Raw genomic sequence first — 20145 nt, 5'->3', positions numbered from 1 at the left:
GTGTTTTAGGATTATTTATCGAGCCCCCACTGGATGCAGAGCGCCGTTCCAACATCTGGAAGAGTGAAATGGGATGAGTAGACACGAGCCCGCCCCCGAGGAGCTGACAGACAATGTGGCGGGGGAGTCCGACGCCGATAATTCCCGATGTAAGGAAGAAGAGGGTGGAAAGATATGTGTGCGTGTTTGGGTGGAAGTGTGGGCCCAGCCCGAGCCGGCCCCGCCCTCCGCCTCGGAGTATGCGGGGAGGCCCCCGCCCCTCGGGCGTTTTCATTCACAAAATCCCGGCCCCCTTCCCCGACCCCCCAGCGTAATGTCCCCCCTCGGGTGCCTGGGGCGGGACGGGGCGGGGGGGAAGCGCTGGCCTTCAACCGCTCGCCCCTCTCCAAGGCGGAGAGCCGTCCCGCGGGGAGGGGCAAGAGGGCGGGATCCCCCTAATCAGTGTCGGGGGGCCATGGGGATCCCCAGCCCCCCTCCCCTCCCTCCTCGGGTAGCGGGCAGCCCGGAGGTCCCGGCCCGGGGCTCCCCCCGCCCCGCCCGCCCCGCCCGCCCCGCAGTTGGCGGTCGGTTGGGAAAATGGCCACGGCGCCGAGCCGCGGGGAGGGGGGCGGGCGCGGGCACCGGCACGGGGGGAGGGGCTGGGGGGGGAGGGGGAGGGGAAGGGAAGGGCTCCCCGGCCGCCCACGGAGGACCCGACCCGACCCGACCCTGCTGGACGAACCTCCCGCTCGGCCCAGCTGAGCGGCGCTGGGGACGGGGGCGCCGCACTACACGCCGCTCCCGGGGCACCCCTCCCCTCCTCCACCTCGCACCCCTCCCCTCCTCCACCACCTCCTCCTCCTCTTCCTCCTCCCTCCCTCCCTCGTTGGCTCCTTCTCTCCTCCTCTTCCTTGTCTCCTTGTCTCCTTCTCCCCTCCTCCTCTCCTCTTCCTCCTGCTCCTCCTTGCCTCTTCTTCTCCTCCCCTCCTCCTTGTCTTGTCTCCCCTCCTCCTCCCCTCCTCCTTGTCTTCTTGTCTCCCCTCCTCCTCCTCCTCCTCTCCTCTCCCCTCCTCCTCCTCCTCCTCTCCCCTCGTCCACATCCTCCTCTCCCCTCGTCCACATCCTCCTCTCCCCTCCTCCTCCTCCTCCTCCTCCTCCTCCTCCTCCTCCTCTCCCCTCGTCCACATCCTCGTCCTCGTCCTCGTCGTCCTCTTCCCGCCGCTTCCAGCTGCCGCAGCGGCCTCCGCCTCCTCTGCCTCCGGCCGGTCCGGCCCGGCCCGGCCCCGGGTCTCCCGCCCCCCTCCCCCCGGTCCTGTCCGGTCCGGTCCGGTCCGGTCCGGTCCGGTCCTGTCCGGCTCCGGAGCTCCGGTTCTCCGGGTCCCCGGGCCGAGGTCGCTGTCCACCGTCCGCGGTGCTGGGCCGAGCCCGGGGCTCCCGCGCCCTGCCCGCGCCCCGCCCGCGCCCCGCCCGCCCCCTGCCCGCGCCCCAGCGGGACGGCCCGGGGGCTAACGCCCGGCAGGGCCCCCGGGGCGCCGAACCGGGGCTCGGAACCGGGGCTCGGTGCGGCAGCGCAGGCCGCGCCAGACCCCGGCCAGGCACAGACCCCAATCCCCGCCGACACCGGGCACCAGGGCCCAGCGCCCAGCGGATAGCGCCCAGCGGACAACCACCAGCGCCCAGCGGATAGCGCCCAGCGGACAACCACCAGCGGACAGCGCCCAGTGTCCAGCGGACAACCACCAGCGCCCAGCGCCCAGCGGACAACCACCAGCACCCAGTGTCCAGCCGACAGCGCCCAGCGGATAGCGCCCAGCGGACAACCACCAGCGGACAGCGCCCAGTGCCCAGCGGACAACCACCAGCGCCCAGTGCCCAGCCGACAGCGCCCAGCGGACAGCGCCCAGCGCCCAGCGGACAACCACCAGCGCCCAGTGCCCAGCGGACAGCGCCCAGCGTACAGCGCCCAGCTGACAGCTCCCAGTGCCTAGTGCCCAGCGGACAGCGCCCAGCTGACAGCGCCCAGTGCCTAGTGCCCAGCGGACAGCGCCCAGCTGACAGCGCCCAGTGCCTAGTGCCCAGCGGACAGCGCCCAGCTGACAGCGCCCAGTGCCTAGTACCCAGCGGACAGCGCCCAGCTGACAGTGCCTAGTGCCCAGCGGACAGCGCCCAGTGCCCAGCGGACAACCACCAGCGCCCAGTGCCCAGCGGACAACCACCAGCGCCCAGTGGCCAGCGGCCAGCGGCCAACTACCAGTGCCCAGTGCCCAGCGGCCAACCACCAGCGCGGCTGAGAGCGGCCCGGCCCCCGCAGCCCCCGGCCCACGTAGCCCCCGGCTCCCGGGCCCCCCGGGCCCCCCGAGCCCCCGACCATGGAAGAAGAACTCAAGTGCCCGGTGTGCGGGTCCCTGTTCCGCGAGCCGCTCATCCTGCCCTGCTCGCACAACGTGTGCCTGCCCTGCGCCCGCACCATTGCCCTGCGGACCCCCGAGGGCGAGCGGACCCTGCCCGGGCCTCCGGCCCCGGAGCCCGGCCCGGACTCGGCCGGCCCCCCGGCCCCCGCCCCCGGCCCCGGCCCCGGCCCCGGCCCGGACGTGGCGGACAAGCTGAGCCTGCACAGCGAGGCGGACAGCGGCTACGGGTCGTGCCCGCCCAGCCTCCGCTCGCCCAACGGCGTGCGCGTCCTGCCCCCGGGGGCGCCCCCCGCCCCGCCGGGCCCCTCCGGCCCCTCCGGCCCCTCCGGCCCCTCCGGCTCCGGCCCCTCCGGCCCCTCCGGCCCCTCCGGCTCCGGCGGCTCCGGCCCCTCCGGCGGCTCCGGCTCCGGCTCCGGCTCCATCACCTGCCCGCAGTGCCACCGCAGCGCCTCCCTGGACCCCCGCGGCCTCCGCGGCTTCCGGCGCAACCGGCTGCTGGAAGCCATCGTGCGGCGCTACCGCCAGGCCCGGGGCCCGGGGCGGCTGGGCGACGGCCCGGGGGGGGGGGACGGCGACGACGACGGCGGCGGCCCCGGGGCCCCGCCCGCCCCGCCCGCCCCGCCCTGCCAGCTGTGCGAGCGCCGGCCCCCCGAGCCCGCCGCCGCGCTGTGCCAGCAGTGCCACCTGCTCTACTGCGCCGCCTGCCAGGCCAGCTGCCACCCGCCCCGAGGGCCCTTCGCCCACCACCGCCTCGTCGCCCTCCCGGCCCCGCCCCGCCAGCAGCAGCAGCAGCAGCAGGCCCAGCAGCAGGCCCAGCAGCAGCAGCAGCAGGCCCACGGCGGCCCCGGGCACGGGCACGGCCCCGGCCCCGGCCCCGCCCGCCAGGCCCCCGCCTGCCCGGACCACGACGGGGAGACGTACAGCATGTACTGCAACGCCTGCCGGGCGCCCGTGTGCCCCCGCTGCCTGGGCGACGGGCCCCACGCCCAGCACCACCTGCGCCCGCTCGCCGCCGCCTGGAGGCAGCACAAGGTGAGGCCGGGGGCACACGGCCCGGCGAGGGGGGGCACGGCCCCGGGGGGCACGGCCCGGGGGGCACAGGCCCCGGGGGGCTCAGGGCCCGGGGCTGGTGAGGGCCCGGGGGCCCAGACAGCGCTCGACAGTCGCTCCAAGTCGCGCAGCACACCAGCAGAGAGGTTTGCACGGGCCCACGCCGCCCGCCCCCGAGCCCTGCCCAGGAGGCCCAGCAGAACCCAGCGCCCTTGTTTGCCCGGACAGACCCCTGGCCCGGCGTCTCCCGGGACCCAACCTTGACCAGCCCCAGCCTTAGTGGGGGCCCCAGACTTGGAGCTAAGGGAAGCCTCTCCTCTCCTCCCCTCTCCTCTCCCCTCTTCTCATCTCTCTCCCTTTTCCTCCCCCTCCTCTCCCCTCCCCTCCCATCCTCTCCTCTCCCCTCCTCTCTCATCCCCTCCTCTCTCATCCCTTTCTCTCCTCTTCTCTCCTCTCCTCTCCTTTCCTCCCCCTCCTCTCCCCTCCCCTTCCCTCCCAATCTCTCCTCTCCCCTCCTCTCATCCCCTCCTCTCTCATCCCCTCCTCTCTCATCCCTTCCTCTCCTCTCCTGTCCTCTCCTCTCTCCTCTCCTCTCCTCTCTCCTCTCTCCTCTCCTCTCCTCTCCTCTCTTCTCCTCTTCTCTCCTCTCCTCTCCTCTCCTCTCCTCTCCTCTCCTCCTCTCTCATCCCTTCCTCTCCTCTCCTGTCCTCTCCTCTCTCCTCTCCTCTCCTCTCTCCTCTCTCCTCTCCTCTCCTCTCCTCTCCTCTCCTCTCTTCTCCTCTTCTCTCTTCTCCTCTCCTCTCCTCTCTTCTCCTCTCCTCTCCTCTCCTCTCCCCTCCCCTCTCGTCCTCTCCTCTCCCCTCTTCTCTCATCCCCTCCTCTCTCATCCCTTCCTCCCCCCTCCTTTCCCCTCTCATCCTCTCCTCTCCCCTCTTCTCTCAACCCCTCCTCTCTGATCTCTTCCTCTCCCCTCCTTTCCCCTCTCGTCCTCTCCTCTCCCCTCTTCTCTCAACCCCTCCTCTCTGATCTCTTCCTCCCCCTCCTTTCCCCTCTCCTCCTCTCTCATCCCCTCCACTCTCATCCCTTCCTCTCCTCTCCTCTCCCCTCTTCTCCTCTCCTCTCCCCTTTCCTCCCCATCCCCTCCCCTCTCATCCTTTTCTTCCCCTCCCCTCCCCTCCCTTCTCATCCTCTCCTCTCCCCTCCTCTCTCATCCCCTCCTCTCTGATCCCTTCCTCCCCCCTCCTTTCCCCTCTCCTCCTCTCTCATCCCCTCCTCTCTCACCCCCTCCTCTCCTCTCCCCTCTTCTCCTCTCCTCTCCCCTTTCCTCCCCCTCCTTTCCTCTCCTCTCCCCTCTTCTCCTCTCCCCTCTTCTCCTCTCCTCTACTCTCCCCTTTCCTTCCTCTCACCTCCTCTCTCATCCCTTCCTCTCCCCTCCTTTCCCCTCCCCTCCTCTTTTATCCCCTCCTCTCTCATCCCTTCCTCTCCCCTCCTTTCCCCTCTTCTTCCCTCCTCTCCCCTCCCCTCTAATCCCTTCCTCTACCCTCCTTTCCCCTCCCCTCCTCTCCCCTTCTCTCTCACCCCTTCCTCTCCCCTCCCCTCCTCTCCTCTCCCCTCCCCTCCTCCCCTCGCCTTTTCTTCTCTCCCGGGGGACCTGGAAATCTTGACTCTGAATCTCAGCTCCTGCTGGGTGTGGAGCACGATACTGAGCGCCCGGGTGACTCCAGTAGAGTTAGTTGGAAGACACGATCCCTGCCCTCAAAGAGTTGACAATCTAGCTGGGGAGGCAGACACTACAATAAATTACGGATAGGGTGGTAAAGATCGCAAAGATGGATATGTGGATGCCGTAAGTGCTTAAGCGGTAGAGTGTGTATGTCAGTGTTTGTGAGAGTGAAAGAGTGGCTTCCCAACAGACGGGACGTTGCGCCGGCTGCTACCATGGCGGTCATCGTGTCCGTGGCTGTTGGATTTGGAGGCGTGAGAAGTCTGAAACTACTTCACCCCCAGTGGACCCTTCATCCTTTCTCTTCTTTTCTTGAATGTATCCCTCTCCTCCATCTTTTATGCTGATTTTCTGTTTTTATTGTTTCATTTTTTCCCTTATGTGTTTGTGGCTAGTCCCCTTTCCCCCCTCATTCTTAGATTGGGAACCTCCACCTAAAGGACAGGGACCCTGTCTAATTCTCACCCATGGATTCTTGGCCAGTGCTTACTTCCATGTTTTGCACACAGAAAGTGCCAAATAAATCCTAGTACTCCTACTCCTACTATTCTTGTTGCTGCTGCTGTTGCTGCTACTACTACTTCTAAGTGAAGAGGTGGCCTCAAATTGCTGTGTGGTGATTGTTGGGAGGGTTTGACTGAGACGCGTATTAGCACTATACCGAAGAGCATTCATTTAAGCTCAGGGCTGACTCCTGGGAAGAGTGGGAAATTGTGGGGGCTGGCGGAGCTGTGACTGGAGCTGTGACTGATGTGTCTGGATCCAGAGAGAGGCCAGTGGATCTGATGTGTCAGGGTTTGGGGGCAGCAGTCCGTGTCTCTGAAGTGCCTGTCTCTGGGGCGGGGAGAGGAGGGGCCTGTGACTCCGTTCAGAGGGTAGGGGTCCGTATCGCTGATGTCTGTTTCCGGGGGGTCTTTCTCTAGGCTCAACTGTCCCAGGCCCTGAATGGGGTTTCCGACAAAGCGAAGGAAGCAAAAGAATTTCTGGTTCACCTGAAGGATATTCTGCAGCAGATCCAGGTGACTGCATGCAGGAGTTTGGGGGCCTGAGCGTAGGGGAGAAGGGCCGGGGGGAAGCGGGGGGGCCTCCGCTCAAGAAAGGGCCGACGCTGTCCTGTTGCCAACTGGATCTGACTGCAGTATCGGGCACCGACCGTGTGCCCAGTGAAATGCTGGGTGCTCACTCTGTGCCGAGCCCTGCACTGGGCACCTGTGGAGTGCAGAACACTGTGCCGGATGCTTCAACAAGAGTAGAAAACAACTGGGGAGATAGTCTTTGCGGCGCTCCCTGGACACAGATGATTAAAAGACTAAGTGTAGCTACGAATGCTAAAAACAAAATTAAGCGATTAAATACAACCCACCCCCCAAAACAACAGGGTTGAGCCCCAAGGCAGACCTGACCAGGGAGATGGGCTTGGCCAGGGACGGCCTCAGAGACTTTTCAGGAGGCTTTGCGATAGAGAGGAATGGCTTTGAATAGGGAGGGGGTTCCAGGCTGGGCGAGGGGACCGGGTAAGTCAAGGGCTGGAGAAAGAGTCGACGGTGGGGGTACGGCCAGGAGGATGGAAGAGAGCGGGCCGGGGTGGAGCGGGAGGAGGGTCCGGACAAGGGAGAGAGGGTTCTTCTGACCGAGGCCCCGCTGTCCCCAGGAGAACAGTCTGGACTACGAGGCCTGTCTGGTCGCTCAGTGCGATGCCCTGGTGGACGCTCTGACCCGCCAGAAGGCCAAGCTGCTCACCAAAGTCACCAAGGAGCGGGAGCACAAGCTGAAGGTGAGGGTCACTCTCCGCCTGGAGCCGGACAGGCAGGGGGCATCCCTGGAGCCCGCGGTGCCTGGCGAACAGAGAGCTGGGGCCAGGAGGGTGGGACGGGCATGCTAAGGATTGACCTCCGCGGGCCTCAGGGCACTGAAACAGACGCGCAGCGTTGGAGGGACAGGCAGAGTCCGGTTGGGACCACCCGATCGGGCCAAAGCCATCACCACTTCCCTGAGCCCCCCGGGGTGGGGGATGGTCAGTTGAACGCTCCCATAGACACTAAGCTTATTGCTACTTCTTAGTTTATTCACCTTGAATGTTAAATACCCATAAAACTTTCTATTTGAAACTCCCCGAGAACCTCCAGTGGTTGCCCATCCACCTCCCCATTTTTTATTATGATATTGGTTCAGCGTTTACTATGCGTCAAACACTGTTCTCAGCGCCGGGATAGATAGAAATGAATTAGTTTGGATGCAGTCCCTGTTCCGCATGGGGCTCGCAGTCTAAGTAGGAGGGAGAACGGGAGAACTGAGGCACAGAGAAGTTAAGTGATTTGCCCAAGGTCTCGCAGCAAACATTTGGCCGAGCCGGGAGTAGAACCCAGGTCCTCTGACCCCCTGGCCTGTGGCTTCTTCCGCTAGGCCGTGCCGCTTGTCCACAGCAAAGAGAAACTCCTCTTCGTCGGCTTTAAACCACTCAAGCACTTTGCTCCCTCCTATCTCCCATCCCTGATTTCCTACTCCAATCCAGCCCGCACAACTTGGCACCTCGAATGCCAACCTACTTACTGTACCTCGATCTCATCTAACTCGCTGCCAACATCTCGCCCACGTCCCGCTTCTGGCCTGGAACTCCTTCCCCATTCACATCCGACAGACAGTCACTCGCCCCACTTTCAAAGCCTCAGGAAAAACACATCACCTCCCAAAGGCCTTCCCATACTAAGCCCTCATTTCCCCCACTCCATCTCCCTTCGGCAAAGCCCTTGCATTTGGATTTGTACCCTTTACTCACCCCACCCTCAGCCGCACAGCACTTGGGAAGCAGCGGGGCTCAGTGGAAGGAGCCCGGGCTTTGGAGTCAGAGGTCATGGGTTCAAATCCCGGCTCCGCCAACTGTCGGCTGTGTGACTTTGGGCAAGTCACTTCTCTGGGCCTCAGTTCCCTCATCTGTAAAATGTGGATTAAGATTGTGAGCCCCCGGTGGGAACAACCTGATCACCTTGTAACCTCCCCAGCGCTTAGAACAGTGCTTTGCACATAGTAAGCGCTTAATAAATGCCATCATCATCATTATTATTATGATATCTGTAGATTATTCACTATTTTACTGATTTATATTAAAGTCTGTCTCCCCCCTCTCTGTGGTAAGCTCCTTCTGGGCGGGGAACCTGTCTACCAACTCTCTTGTATTGTACGTCTCCCAAGCATTTAAAACAGTGCCCCGCTTACAGGAAGTGCTCAATAAATCAGTCATTTTTATTGATTGCTTACTGTGTGCAGGGCACTGTACTAAGCGCTTAGGAGAGTACTAACAACAATATAAATACAACTGATTGACTGATTGATTGACTCCTAAAGCCCAGGTCCTGTAGCAGGGGACCCAGACAGCGGGGGCCCCCCCAAGTCAGCCCGTGAAACAGAACATCTGGCTGGAAGACAGCACCAACCTCCCTGCTCCTGACTTTAAAGCCCGACTTGCTGATTGCCTGGCATCTGGAAGGATACTGGGAAATCAGTCAAGCAGTGGTTTTTATAAGCACTTACTGCCTGCAATCAATGGTATTTATTGAGTGGTTACTATGTGCTTTGTCAATACCATAGTAATGACTACTACTCTTGAACACCAATTATGGTGTGAAGCGCTTACTTGGTGCTAAGCACTCCTGCCTTTCCACTCCCAATCTAGGATGCACTGTGAGCCCGTTGTTGGGTAGGGACTGTCTCTGTTGCTAATTGTACTTTCCAAGCGCTTCGTACAGTGCTCTACACATAGTAAGTGCTCAATAAATACGATTGAATGAATGAATGATGCCCTTCCCCCTCAGTTTTGCCACTCCACTCCAAAGCCTCCCCCAAAGACCGGGGTCCTCCTCAGTTCATTCCGCTCACCCCCCCTTCACCTCAACCTCCCGGGTTGTGTCCTCCCATCAGCCGTTTTGACCTGTGATTTTTATTTATTGAGCACATACTGCGTGCAGAGCACTGTTCATAGCGTTTGGGAGAGTACAATACAAATAATAATAATAATAATGACATTTGTTAAGCACTTACTAAGTGCCAGGGTGGATATTAGCAGATTGAGTTGGACACAGTCCCTGTCCCATGCGGGACTCACGACGTCAATCCCCATTTTACAGATGAGGCAGCTGAGGCACAGGGAGGTGAAGTGACTTGCCCAAGGTCACGTAACAGAGAAGTGACAGAGGGGGATTAGAACCCATGACCGTCAGACTTCCAGGCACATACTCTATCTGTAATCCTCCTAATAATAATAATAATGGCAATTATTAAGCGCTTACTATGTGCAAAGCACTGTTCTAAGCGCTGGGGAGGTTACAAGGTGATCAGGTTGTCCCACGTGGGGCTCACAGTCTTAACTCCCATTTTACAGATGAGGGAACTGAGGCCCAGAGAAGTGAAGTGACTTGCCCAAAGTCACACAGCTGACAAGTGGTGGAGCCGGGATTTGAACCCACGACCTCTGACTCCAAAGCCCGGGCCCTTTCCACTGAGCCACGCTGCTTCTCAAGACTGTGAGCCCACTGTTGGGTAGGGACCGTCTCTATATGTTGCCAACTTGTACTTCCCAAGTGCTTAGTACAGTGCTCTGCACACAGTAAGTACTCAATAAATACGATTGATTGATTGATCTGTGCTCTGCTCTAGAGAAGCAGCGTGGCTCAGTGGAAAGATCATGGGCTTTGGAGTCAGAGGTCATGGGTTCAAATCTCGGCTCTGCCAATTGTCAGCTGTGCGACCTTGGGCAAGTCACTTCACTTCTCTGAGCCTCCGTTAAATCATCTGGAAAGTGGAGATTAAGACTGTGAGCCCCACGTGGGACAACCTGATCACCTTGCGTCCTCCCCAGCGCTTAGAACAGTGCTTTGCACATAGTAAGCGCTTAACAAACGCCATTATTATTATTATTATTATAAATAAATGAAGGGGAATGTAGTTCTTAGGCCACAGGTGTTGCGAGAATCCGTTTCTTCCTTCCGGTTTGGCCCCTTGATCTCGGTCCCCCTTCCAGCGGGGCAGGGGAGGGGGGAGGCCGGGCGGTGCCCCCCCCCCCCCCCGCAGACGCCCCTGGCCCCGCAGGTGGTGTGGGAGCAGATCAACCACTGCACGCTGAAGCTGCGGCAGTCCACGGGGCTGATGGAGTACTGCTTGGAGGCCATCAAGGAGAACGACCCCGCCGGATTTCTGCAGGTGCGCCCAGGCCAGGGTGGCCATCTCCTCACCCCCAAAGCCCCGGCGGGGGGGAGTCCTGGGTAGGCCGGGGTTCCCTCCCCGGGCCCAGCCCCAGGGTGGGAACCCGTCCGGTCCCGTCCGTCTCCTTGCAGGTTTCAGACGCGCTGATCACCCGCGTGCAGCTTTCCCAGGAGCAGTGGGTCAAGGGGGCCCTGGAGGCCAGAGTGTCCGCCGACTTCGACCTGACCCTGGACAGCGAGCCCCTGCTGCAGACCATCCACCAGCTGGACTTTATCCAGATGAAACGTAGGAGTCCATCTGGGCGGCCAGGGCCGGCTCAGCACGCCAGCGGCCTTCTCCCCCCCCGCCCCCCCCGCCACGTTTTCCTCTCTCCTTCCTTCCTCCCCGTGTCCCTCTCTCCGACAATCGATAGTATTGATTAATAATAATGTTGGTGTTTGTTAAGCGCTTACTATGTGCAAAGCACTGTTCTAAGCGCTGGGGTAGATACAAGGTAATCAGGTTGTCCCACAAGGGGCTCACAGTCTTCATCCCCATTTTATGGATGAGGGAACTGAGGCCCAGAGAAGTGAAGTGACTTGCCCAAGGTCACACAGCTGACAATAATAATAATAATAATGATGGCATTTATTAAGCGCTTACCATGTGCAGGGCACTGTTCTAAGCGCTGGGGAGGTTACAAGATGATCAGGTTGTCCCACGCGGGGCTCACAGTCTTAATCCCCATTTTACAGATGAGGTAACTGAGGCACAGAGAAGTTAAGTGACTTGCTCAAAGTCACACAGCTGACAAGTGGCGGAGCTGGGATTTGAACCCACGGCCTCTGACTCCAAAGCCCGGGCTCTTTCCACTGAGCCACGCTGCTTCTCCATTTATTGAGCGCCTAGGGAGTGCACAGCACTGAACTTGCTTCCCCTCCCTCCCCCCTTCCCTTTTTATTCATTCATTCAATCGTATTTCTTGAGCGCTTCCTGTGTGCAGAGCACTGAACTAAGCGCTTGGGAAGTACAAGTTGGCAACAGATAGAGATGGTCCCTACCCCACAACAGGCTCACAGTCTAGAAGCAGCGTGGCTCAGTGGAAAGAGCCCAGGCTTTGGAGTCAGAGGTCATGGGTTCAAATCCCGGCTCTGCCAGTTGTCAGCTGGGTGACTTTGGGCAAGTCACTTCACTTCTCTGTGCCTCAGTGACCTCATCTGGAAAATGGGGATTAAGACTGGGAGCCCCCACCGTGGGACAACCTGATCACCTTGTAACCTCCCCAGCGCTTAGAACAGTGCTTTGCACATAGTAAGCGCTTAATAAATGCCATTATTATTATTATTAGAAGGGGGAGACAGACAACAAAACATGTGGACAGGTGTCAAGTCGACAGAACAAATAGAATTAAAGCTAGATGCACATCATTAACAAAATAAATAGAATAGTAAATACGTACAAGTAAAATAAATAGAGTAATAAATCTGTACAAACATAAAGAGAAGCAGCGTGGCTCAGTGGAAAGAGCCCGGTCTTTGGAGTCAGAGGCCATGGGTTCGAATGCCGACTCTGCCACATGTCTGCTGTGTGACCTTGGGCAAGTCACTTAACTTCTCCGAGCCTCATCTGTAAAATGGGGATGAAGACTTGTGAGCCCCATGTGGGACAACATGATCACCTTGTATCCCCCACCCCGTGCTTAGAACAGTGCTCTGCACATAGTAAGCACTTAACAAATGCCACTATTATATGCAGGTGCTGTGGGGAGGGGTATCTTCTGCTTCTCTCTTGGCCCTCTGGGCCTCCAGTCCGGGTCAGACGAGCCGGAGGTCAAACGAACTCTGCCCAGGTGCGGGCCTGCCCCGGATGCGGGGGGTCAGGTCTCGGCCCCCAAACTGGTTGGGGTGGGGGGCGGTGGGGGAGATGGGGCGCGGGCTGGCCTTTCCCTAACGGCCTCCCCGTCCTGGCCCGGCCTCCCCCGGCCCTGCAGTGCCACCCACCCCGCTCCTGCAGCTGGAGAAGTGTTGCACCAGGAATAACAGCGTGACCCTGGCCTGGAGGACCCCCGCCTTGGCCCCCGGCCCCGTGGAAGGTTACGTCCTGGAGCTGGATGACGGGGACGGCGGACAGTACCGGGTGAGCGGGCACTGGGGAACGGGGCCACACGGACCGCGACTTGGCTGGCCGGATTTCCGTTTTGAGTTATGAGGACTTGGAGTGGAGCCATAAGCTTTGTAGGCAGGGATCAGGTCTACCAGATTTGTTGTATTGGACTCTCCAAAGCGTTCAATACAGTGCTCTGCAGACGGTAAGAGCCCAATAAATAACAACTGATTGATTACTTGCGGTACCGTGGCAGTGATCCTGCCCAGCCCTCAGGGCTGTGGACTGTCCTCTCATGAGGTGTCCGTCACTCTCCCCTTTGCAGCCCTGAAGTTTGGGAAATGTTCTGGGACGCTCGGATTCGTTCAATCGTTCATTCACCAAGCGTGGCTCAATGGAAAGAGCACGGGCTTTGGAGTCGGTGGTCGTGGGTTCAAATCCTGACTCCACCAATTCCTCATCAATCGTATTTATTGAGCGCTTACTGTGTGCAGAGCACTGTACTAAGCGCTTGGGAAGTACAAGTTGGCAACATATACAGACCCAGCTGTGTGACCTTGGGCAAGTCGCTTAACTTCTCTGGGCCTCAGTTACCTCATCTGTAAAATGGGGATTGACTGTGAGCCCCCGGTGGGGCGACCTGATCACCTTGTATCCCCCCCAGCGCTTAGAACAGTTCTATGCACATAGTAAGTGCTTAATAAATGCCATTATTATTATTATTATTATTCAGTGGTATTTATTGAGCGCTTACTGTGTGCAGAGCACTGTGCGAGGGAGGGTGGTCTGGTGCTGCCCCTGTCTGTCGGGGTCAGGCAGTCTGTCCTGAGTGCCAGAAGCTGAGACTTCCCCAATCAATCAATCAATCAATCAATCGAATTTATTGAGCGCATACTGTTTGAAGGCGCTGTACTAAGGGCGTGGGAGAGTACAACAAATAATGTAACAGATGCATTCCCTGCCCACAATGAGCTTAAAGTCCAGAAGGGGAGACCAACATTAATCTAATAAATAAATTAAGCATATGTACATAATTGCCACGGGGCTGGGGGAGTGGGTGGAGCGCTTAGAACAGTGCTTTGCACATAGCAAGCGCTTAACAAATGCCATTATTATTATTTTTTTGAAGGGCGCAAGTCCGGGTGCCGCAGAAGTGGGAAAAGAGGGAATGAGGGCTTAGTCAGGGAAGGACTCTGGGAGGAGATGTGCCTATTAGAGAAGCAGCATGGCTCAGTGGAATGAGCACGGGCTTGGGAGTCAGAGGTCATGGGTTCGAATCCTGGCTCTGCCAATTGTCAACTGTGTGACCTTGGGCAAGCCACTTAACTTCTCTGTGCCTCAGTTACCTCATCTGTAACATGGGGTGTAAGACTGTGAGCCCCACGTGGGACACCCTGATCACTTTGTATCCCTCAGCGCTTAGAACAGTGCTTCGCACATAGTAAGTGCTTAACAAATACCATCATTATTATTATTATTAGACTTTGAAGGTGGGGAGAGTAATTCCAACGGCTGTTGGCAGCTTAGAGGTGACTTGGTCGGGGGACGGCGTAGGTTGTGAGGGCATTGCAATGCCCGCAGCCGGCGGGACCCTAAGCACAGGGGGAAAGTGAACCCTGTATTCTTGGGTGTGCAGGAGGTGTACGTGGGCAAGGAGACGGTGTGCACCATCGACGGACTTCACTTCAACAGCACCTACAACGCCAGGGTCAAAGCCTTCAACTCCTCCGGCTTCGGGCCCTACAGCAAGACCGTCGTCCTGCAGACGTCCGACGGTGAGCCCGCCTGGGCCCCAGGCGGGGAGGGTGGTTCGGCGGCTGGGCGAGTGGGGCTCCGTTGCCACGTGGCAGGGGAGGAGGGCCGCGGAGGGAGGTCGAGGACCCCCAGGCCCAGCCCTCTCTGGGCCCCAGGGCCCCGGTAGCAGCACGTTTATCTGGGGAGGTGGGGCGGGTGCCCCCGCTGCCCTTGGAGAGGGAATAGGACCCCAGTCCCCGCCAGGGATGAACAGGCGTTCAGTCTATTCAGAGGTTGCGTCCTCCACCCCCCGGCCTGAATGAGGGAAGCATTCCACCTGCCCACCGGACCCTCCCCGGACTTCTTTCGCACTAGTTGAAGCAGCGTGGCTCAGTGGAAAAGAGCATGGGCTTTGGAGTCAGAGTTCATGGGTTCAAATCCCGGCTCCGCCAGTTGTCAGCTGTGTGACTTCGGGCAAGTCACTTAACTTCTCTGTGCCTCAGTTACCTCATCTGTAAAATGGGGATTAAGACTGTGAGCCCCCTGTGGGACAACCTGATCACTTTGTAACCTCCCCAGTGCTTAGAACAGTGCTTTGCACATAGTAAGCGCTTAATAAATGCCGTTATTATTATTATTATTAGCAGTAGTAGGATCCCCAGGGGCCGGGTTCAAATGTGGACCCCTTGGGGCGTTCTCATCCATCTGGGCGCGAGCCACCGGGCGTGTGGGGGCCGCAGCCCCACCCCACCGTCACCCCGGGGGGCTCCCGGCTCCTCCCTCCCTGCCTCCCGCGCAGTGGCCTGGTTCACCTTCGATCCCAACACGGCCCACCGGGACATCGTCCTGTCGAACGACAACCAGACGGCGACGTGCAGCAGCTACGATGACCGCGTGGTGCTGGGCACGGCGGCTTTCTCCAAGGGGGTGCACTACTGGCAGCTGCACGTGGACCGCTACGACAGCCACCCGGACCCCGCCTTTGGCGTGGCCCGTGCCAACGTGGCCAAGGACATGATGCTGGGCAAGGACGACCGAGCCTGGGCCATGTACGTGGACAGCAACCGCAGCTGGTTCATGCACCGCAACTCCCACACCAGCCGGTGAGCGGATCCTTGACGGTTGTGGAGGGGGGGTGGGCCGGGGGCTGGGGGACAGGGGCTCGGGGTTGCTCCTTTATAGCCTAGCACTGAAGCCCTGGGCTTAGGACACGATGCCCACCTATCCCACGACGGCTCCCTTTCTGCACCCCGAGTCCTTCTGGGCCCCAATCCGCTCTTTCTGCCTCAGAGTAGCCGAGAGGTTTCTTCCCCAACTTCCCGGCCCCCCTCTCTCCTTTCCCAACCCTTCCTTGGGATTGTCTGCCTTTCTCATAGATACTTCCTAAATTCCTAGTCCTAGTCCCATTAGCCTCAGGAAAGGGTCCAGCGCCTGTTCTTCTCCTGCCCCCTTGCTCGGAGCGTGGGGCTAGATTGAGCATCCGGCCTGCGATCTCCTCTCTTCTTCCACCTCACCCTGGTCTGCGCCCTTTGTTCCTCTCAAGCCGGGCTTCTCACCGGGCCCAGTCTCTCCTACCGCCGACCACTGGCTCAGTGCCTGGCACTCCCTCCTCCTCCCCACTTTGGAACCCTTCTGAAAACCCCCCTCTTTAATGCTGTGTCGGTCTCCCAGGACGGAGGGCGGCGTGGGCCAGGGGACGACCGTGGGCGTGCTGCTAGACCTGAACGAGCACACGCTGACCTTCTTCATCAACGGGCAGCAGCAGGGCCCCACCGCCTTCGATCACGTGGATGGGGTCTTCATGCCGGCCCTCAGCCTCAACCGCAATGTGCAGGTGAAAGCTCGCCTTTCTAGGCCACAAATCTCAGCAGCTCCTTGCATCCCCCCTCCACCACTCCCCGGCCTCCTCCTCTCTCTCCCTCCCCTAGCCCCTGGGGCCAGAGTGAGGGTTGCGGCTATGGGTCCCTTTGGTCACCCCCACTCATCTCCAGACGTCCCGTCAAAAAAAAACCCTGACGTCGACGCCTCAGGCTTTAGCCTTAGCCAAACTCCCCAGGCCTCACCCTCGGCCTTGGCCGAAATCACCAGTCCTCGGGCTCAGGTGGGCATGCGTACCTTTCCCAGGTCATACACGTGCTTTCTCCCATCTCTGCAGATCGGGGCAGGGCCTGGGGGTGGAGGGCAAGGCCAGAGGAAGAACCCCCTACAGGAGCCTGTGCTCTGCTGGGACAGGGCAGGCCCACAGAAGCTCAAGCAATCAATTCATTATATTTATTAAGCACTTACTGTGTGCAGAGCACCGTACAAAGAGCTTGGAAGAGTACAATACAGTAGAGTCGGTAGACACTTTCCCTGCCCACCCAGCTTAGAGTCTAGAGGGGAAGAGAGGCATTAATATAAATTAATAAACGATGGAAATGTATGTAAGTGCCGTGGGGCCGAGGGAGGGGTGAATCAAGGGAGCAAATCAGGGAGATGCAAGAAGGGAGTGGAAAAAGAGGAAATGAAGGCTTAGCCAGGGAAGGCCTCTTGGAGGAGAGGTGCCCTCAAAGCTTTGAAGAGGAGGATAGTAATTGTCTGTCAGATAGGAAGAGGGAGGGAGTTTTAGGCCAGAGGCAGGATGTGGGCCCTCCCCAGCCCCCCAGCCCTGCGTGAGGAGGAGAGACCCAGGGCAGCTGTGCAGGTCAGTGCAGAAAGGTCACACGAGGAATCTTTAGGGCTCCCAGAGGGACTGGGGCCGGGGCAAGCTGCACGGAGGAGGTGAGGGTGAGGCCCCATCTAGAACTCCCAGCTCCAGGGAACCGGGGTGGGGGAGACAGCTAGGTATACTGAAAACAAGGGGCAATACTGGTCCCAGCTGTGGGGGTGAAACCATTGTCTGGGCCAGACTCCAAGCCTCACTCTCTCCTGGGGTCCAACCCGAACCGAGAGGGTCCGAGTGGCCAGAATGACCCCAGGTCGGGGGGCTTCTGACCTGCTTGCCCCACTGCCCCGTGGCCCCCTGCCATGATTATTTGAGGGCCGAGCCCCCCGACCTGCTCTCACCTGGAAGTGCCCAGGCCCGGTCTCAACTGGTCTCACCGTGGCACATCCCACCTTCTCTCTCCAGGTGACCCTGCACACCGGACTGGAGGTGCCCTTGGACCTGGCTCCGGTCAAGCCGCCCAGCAACTGATCGGTTCCAGCTTCCTGCTGGCTGCCCCTCCCCACCCCACCCCACCCCACCCCACGGCTCCCCGGCACCAGCGCCCCATGGCTCCTGCCAGGCAGGAGGGGCCCCGGGATGAAGACTCGGATGCAGAGGGAGTTGGGGGCCAACAGGCCTTCCTCCTTCCTAGGCTAGATGCTTTGCCCTCATCCCCCGTCCCGGGGCCGGGCAAGGGGGGATCTGGGAACAGCGGTTTGTGTTGGAGAGACTGTGGTTACTCTTTGGGAACTCTAATCCAGTGGATTGAGCACGACTCAAGGAACCAGGATTCCTGGGTTCTAGTCCCTGCCTCTGGGGAGTTGGGTGATGACTGGTCTGCGAAGAGTGACAAGGGAGAGAGTCAGGGGTGTCGGAGGGGCCGGGCTGGATCACCACGGGAGAGTCGGGGATGGATAGTGGAGAGTCCAGGACGTTGAGTGCTCTGTGCTGGGTCACTGAGGGAGAGTCAAGGGTGTTGCATGGTCTGTGCTGGGTCACGGAGGGGGAGAGTCAGTGGGGAGAGGGAAAAGACGTTGATTTTCCTCACCCTCAGATCTTTCTGTAGAGCCAGGGGTGGAAATGCAGGAAGGTGGAGAGCAGAAAGTCGATATCGGTGAGTTCTCACTGCTCCCCGAGAAAAGGCACAACTGGGAAGGGTGGGGGGAGGTTTCTTTCGAGTCTAAATCCACTTGCGTATATACTGGAAACAAGGGGAAATACTGGTCCTGGACAGCTTGAACCACCTCCACACCGCAGCAGTGGCAGCGGGCTCTGTGGTCACCAGTCTCCGGCCCGTGAGCTCTCGTTTGGCCGACGGGGGAGTCGAGCTGAACTGAGCAGGGGCCCAGTGGCAAAACCTCCCGGGAGGCTGCCCGCCCACCTGCCCGCCCACCCCCGGTCCGGGGATGAGTCACAGAGGCCCCGTGACTTAAGCTGGTAGTCGGACAGCTGTGGACCGCTGAAGTGCCCTGTCATCCAGCGAAGGTCAGACAGGAGGCATTTGGAAGGTGATTGGAGGGAAGTGGAGGTGGGAGAGGGTGGGAGGGGGCAAGCAGACACAAGGGGAGGGGGGGGCAGAGGGACAGGAGGAGCTGGGGAGGGACGAGAGGCCTGGTCACTGGCAGTTCTCCGGCTGCTCACTTGGCAAATGCCTCGAAAAGGGGCCAGCAAAACCGCCCTAGGGGGGAGAGGGTGGCTGCGGGACTTGGAATCCCAGCTCGGTGCCCTGACCATGGCAGAGGCCCAGAACGGTCCTGTGTTCAGGGCCAGCGCCCCAGTGTCCCTAGCGAGCACCGGTGATGGACCCATAGGCTCCCTGTGCCTCTAGCTGTCGGGTCCCAACCAGAGCACAGCCTAAGCCAGAGGCCCGAGGGAAAACGGGAAATGCATGAAGTAGGCGCCAGTGGCCGCCTTGGTCCGACTTGTGATGTGAAGCATGAATGCGTCTAGATTAAACGTTGGCAAAGGAACCCGCAGCAGCTTCCCATTCTCGTTCGGTCAAAAACAAAGCCGGTTTTCCTCACCTCTCCCCACGCCCACCATCCCGGCCTCTCCGCAGATTTTCAGAGGGCCACACGCCTGTCAAATGCCTGCACGTCTGTGGAGGAGCTGAGCGGCGAGGGGGGAGTTGACTTTTTTTCTAATTTTGTATCAGTAGTGGATGCGCGTTTGTATTTTTTTCCAATGGGAAGTGCAGTGTCTTCTGGTGGGTCTCGGCCTGGCCGGATCGGTGTCTGGCTACGGTGCACCATGGGCTTTGCCCGATTGGAAATACATTTTCTGGTGGCTGCCAACAGCCCGGGAGCCAGGTGCAGGTGTGCGTGCTATCTCCCAAGGCTCGGCTACCTCTAGGCCCTGACCCCACTTTTCGACCTTTCCCGACAACTGGATCACGGGAACGGGGAAACAAAGACCTCACCAGCCATCCCTCGGCTGAGCCCCTGCCCCCCCCAGATAGTGCCACCCTGCTTGGTTCTCTCCCCACCCCGGGGCACCGAGTTGGTGGCCCTGGGCTGGGGTTGAGCCCCAGAAGGTGACTGCCCTTGGCTGTCCAGGAAGACGGGTCCCCTTGGTCACTCCAGGCTTCCCCTGCTGAAAGCCACGTGCATCATACCAGGCCAGCAGCCCCCCTCAGAGTGCAGAGCTCCGGACTGGACCGAATCCCAGACCGAGCCGGGGCCCCCTCTGGGGCCCGGGGCAGCTCCGGACCACAGGAAAATCAGGCCGGGGCCTCCGACAAGTAGTCGGATCTGACTTGGGCAGGTCTAAGCCCGCTCTGCTGTCCATCCCAGTGGCTTGGGTTTTCCGGGAGGAAATGGGAGTTGCCTGGGCAGGGGGAGGCTCGAGTTCACTCGGCTCAAGGATGGAGGGAGCAGGGCCCAGAAAGCGTGTGGAGAAGAGCTGGGATCCTGAGATTTTGTAGGGGCCTCTGTGGTGCTGGCCACTGTGTTTAGGAGCTAGGAGCGCTTAGAAAAGCACAGATGGCTGCAGGATGGATGGCGTGGCTCCCCTAAGGAGACTTGGGTCCTGCGGGTCGGGCCAACGACGGCCAGCAGAACGCATTGAGCTGTTGCACCGCAGGTTCCGAAGCCCCGGGTGATCCAGAGCTCGAAGCAGCCCGGGGGACAGAGCCGAGCAGGGGCACCACGCTGGTCAGGGGTCATGCCGGGAAGGGGAAGGGGGCGGCTTCCGGGTGAGGACAGACCCAAGGAAGAGACCGGGACTGAGGCGGACCAAGCGCCCCTCTTGGCCTTTTCTCCTGGCATCCCGGGGCCTTGGTCGTT

At 60.0% G+C, this 20145-nt stretch overlaps 1 protein-coding gene across 2 annotated transcripts; it reads left to right on the top strand.

Moving 5' to 3' along the window:
• Positions 1-1664: 1664 nt before the first annotated feature.
• On the top strand, positions 1665-17399 carry TRIM67 (tripartite motif containing 67). 2 transcript variants are annotated; one of them, XM_038761243.1, is made up of 11 exons: positions 1665-3143; positions 3210-3422; positions 6087-6182; positions 6815-6937; positions 10246-10356; positions 10491-10650; positions 12329-12474; positions 14078-14216; positions 14975-15278; positions 15847-16009; positions 17285-17399. In XM_038761243.1, exons 1-11 carry the CDS (start codon positions 2349-2351, stop codon positions 17348-17350), a joined length of 2316 nt encoding a protein of 771 aa, XP_038617171.1. In that variant the 5' UTR covers positions 1665-2348; the 3' UTR covers positions 17351-17399. The 2 variants fall into 2 exon arrangements, with proteins under 2 accessions (XP_038617171.1, XP_038617169.1); XM_038761241.1 differs by having other exon boundaries at positions 1665-3422.
• The last annotated feature ends 2746 nt before the right edge of the window (positions 17400-20145 follow it).

The sequence above is a fragment of the Tachyglossus aculeatus genome, chromosome 19 (assembly GCF_015852505.1).
Source record: "Tachyglossus aculeatus isolate mTacAcu1 chromosome 19, mTacAcu1.pri, whole genome shotgun sequence".
Classification (NCBI taxonomy): Eukaryota; Metazoa; Chordata; class Mammalia; order Monotremata; family Tachyglossidae; genus Tachyglossus; species Tachyglossus aculeatus.
This window is presented reverse-complemented; position numbering and strand designations above follow the sequence as displayed.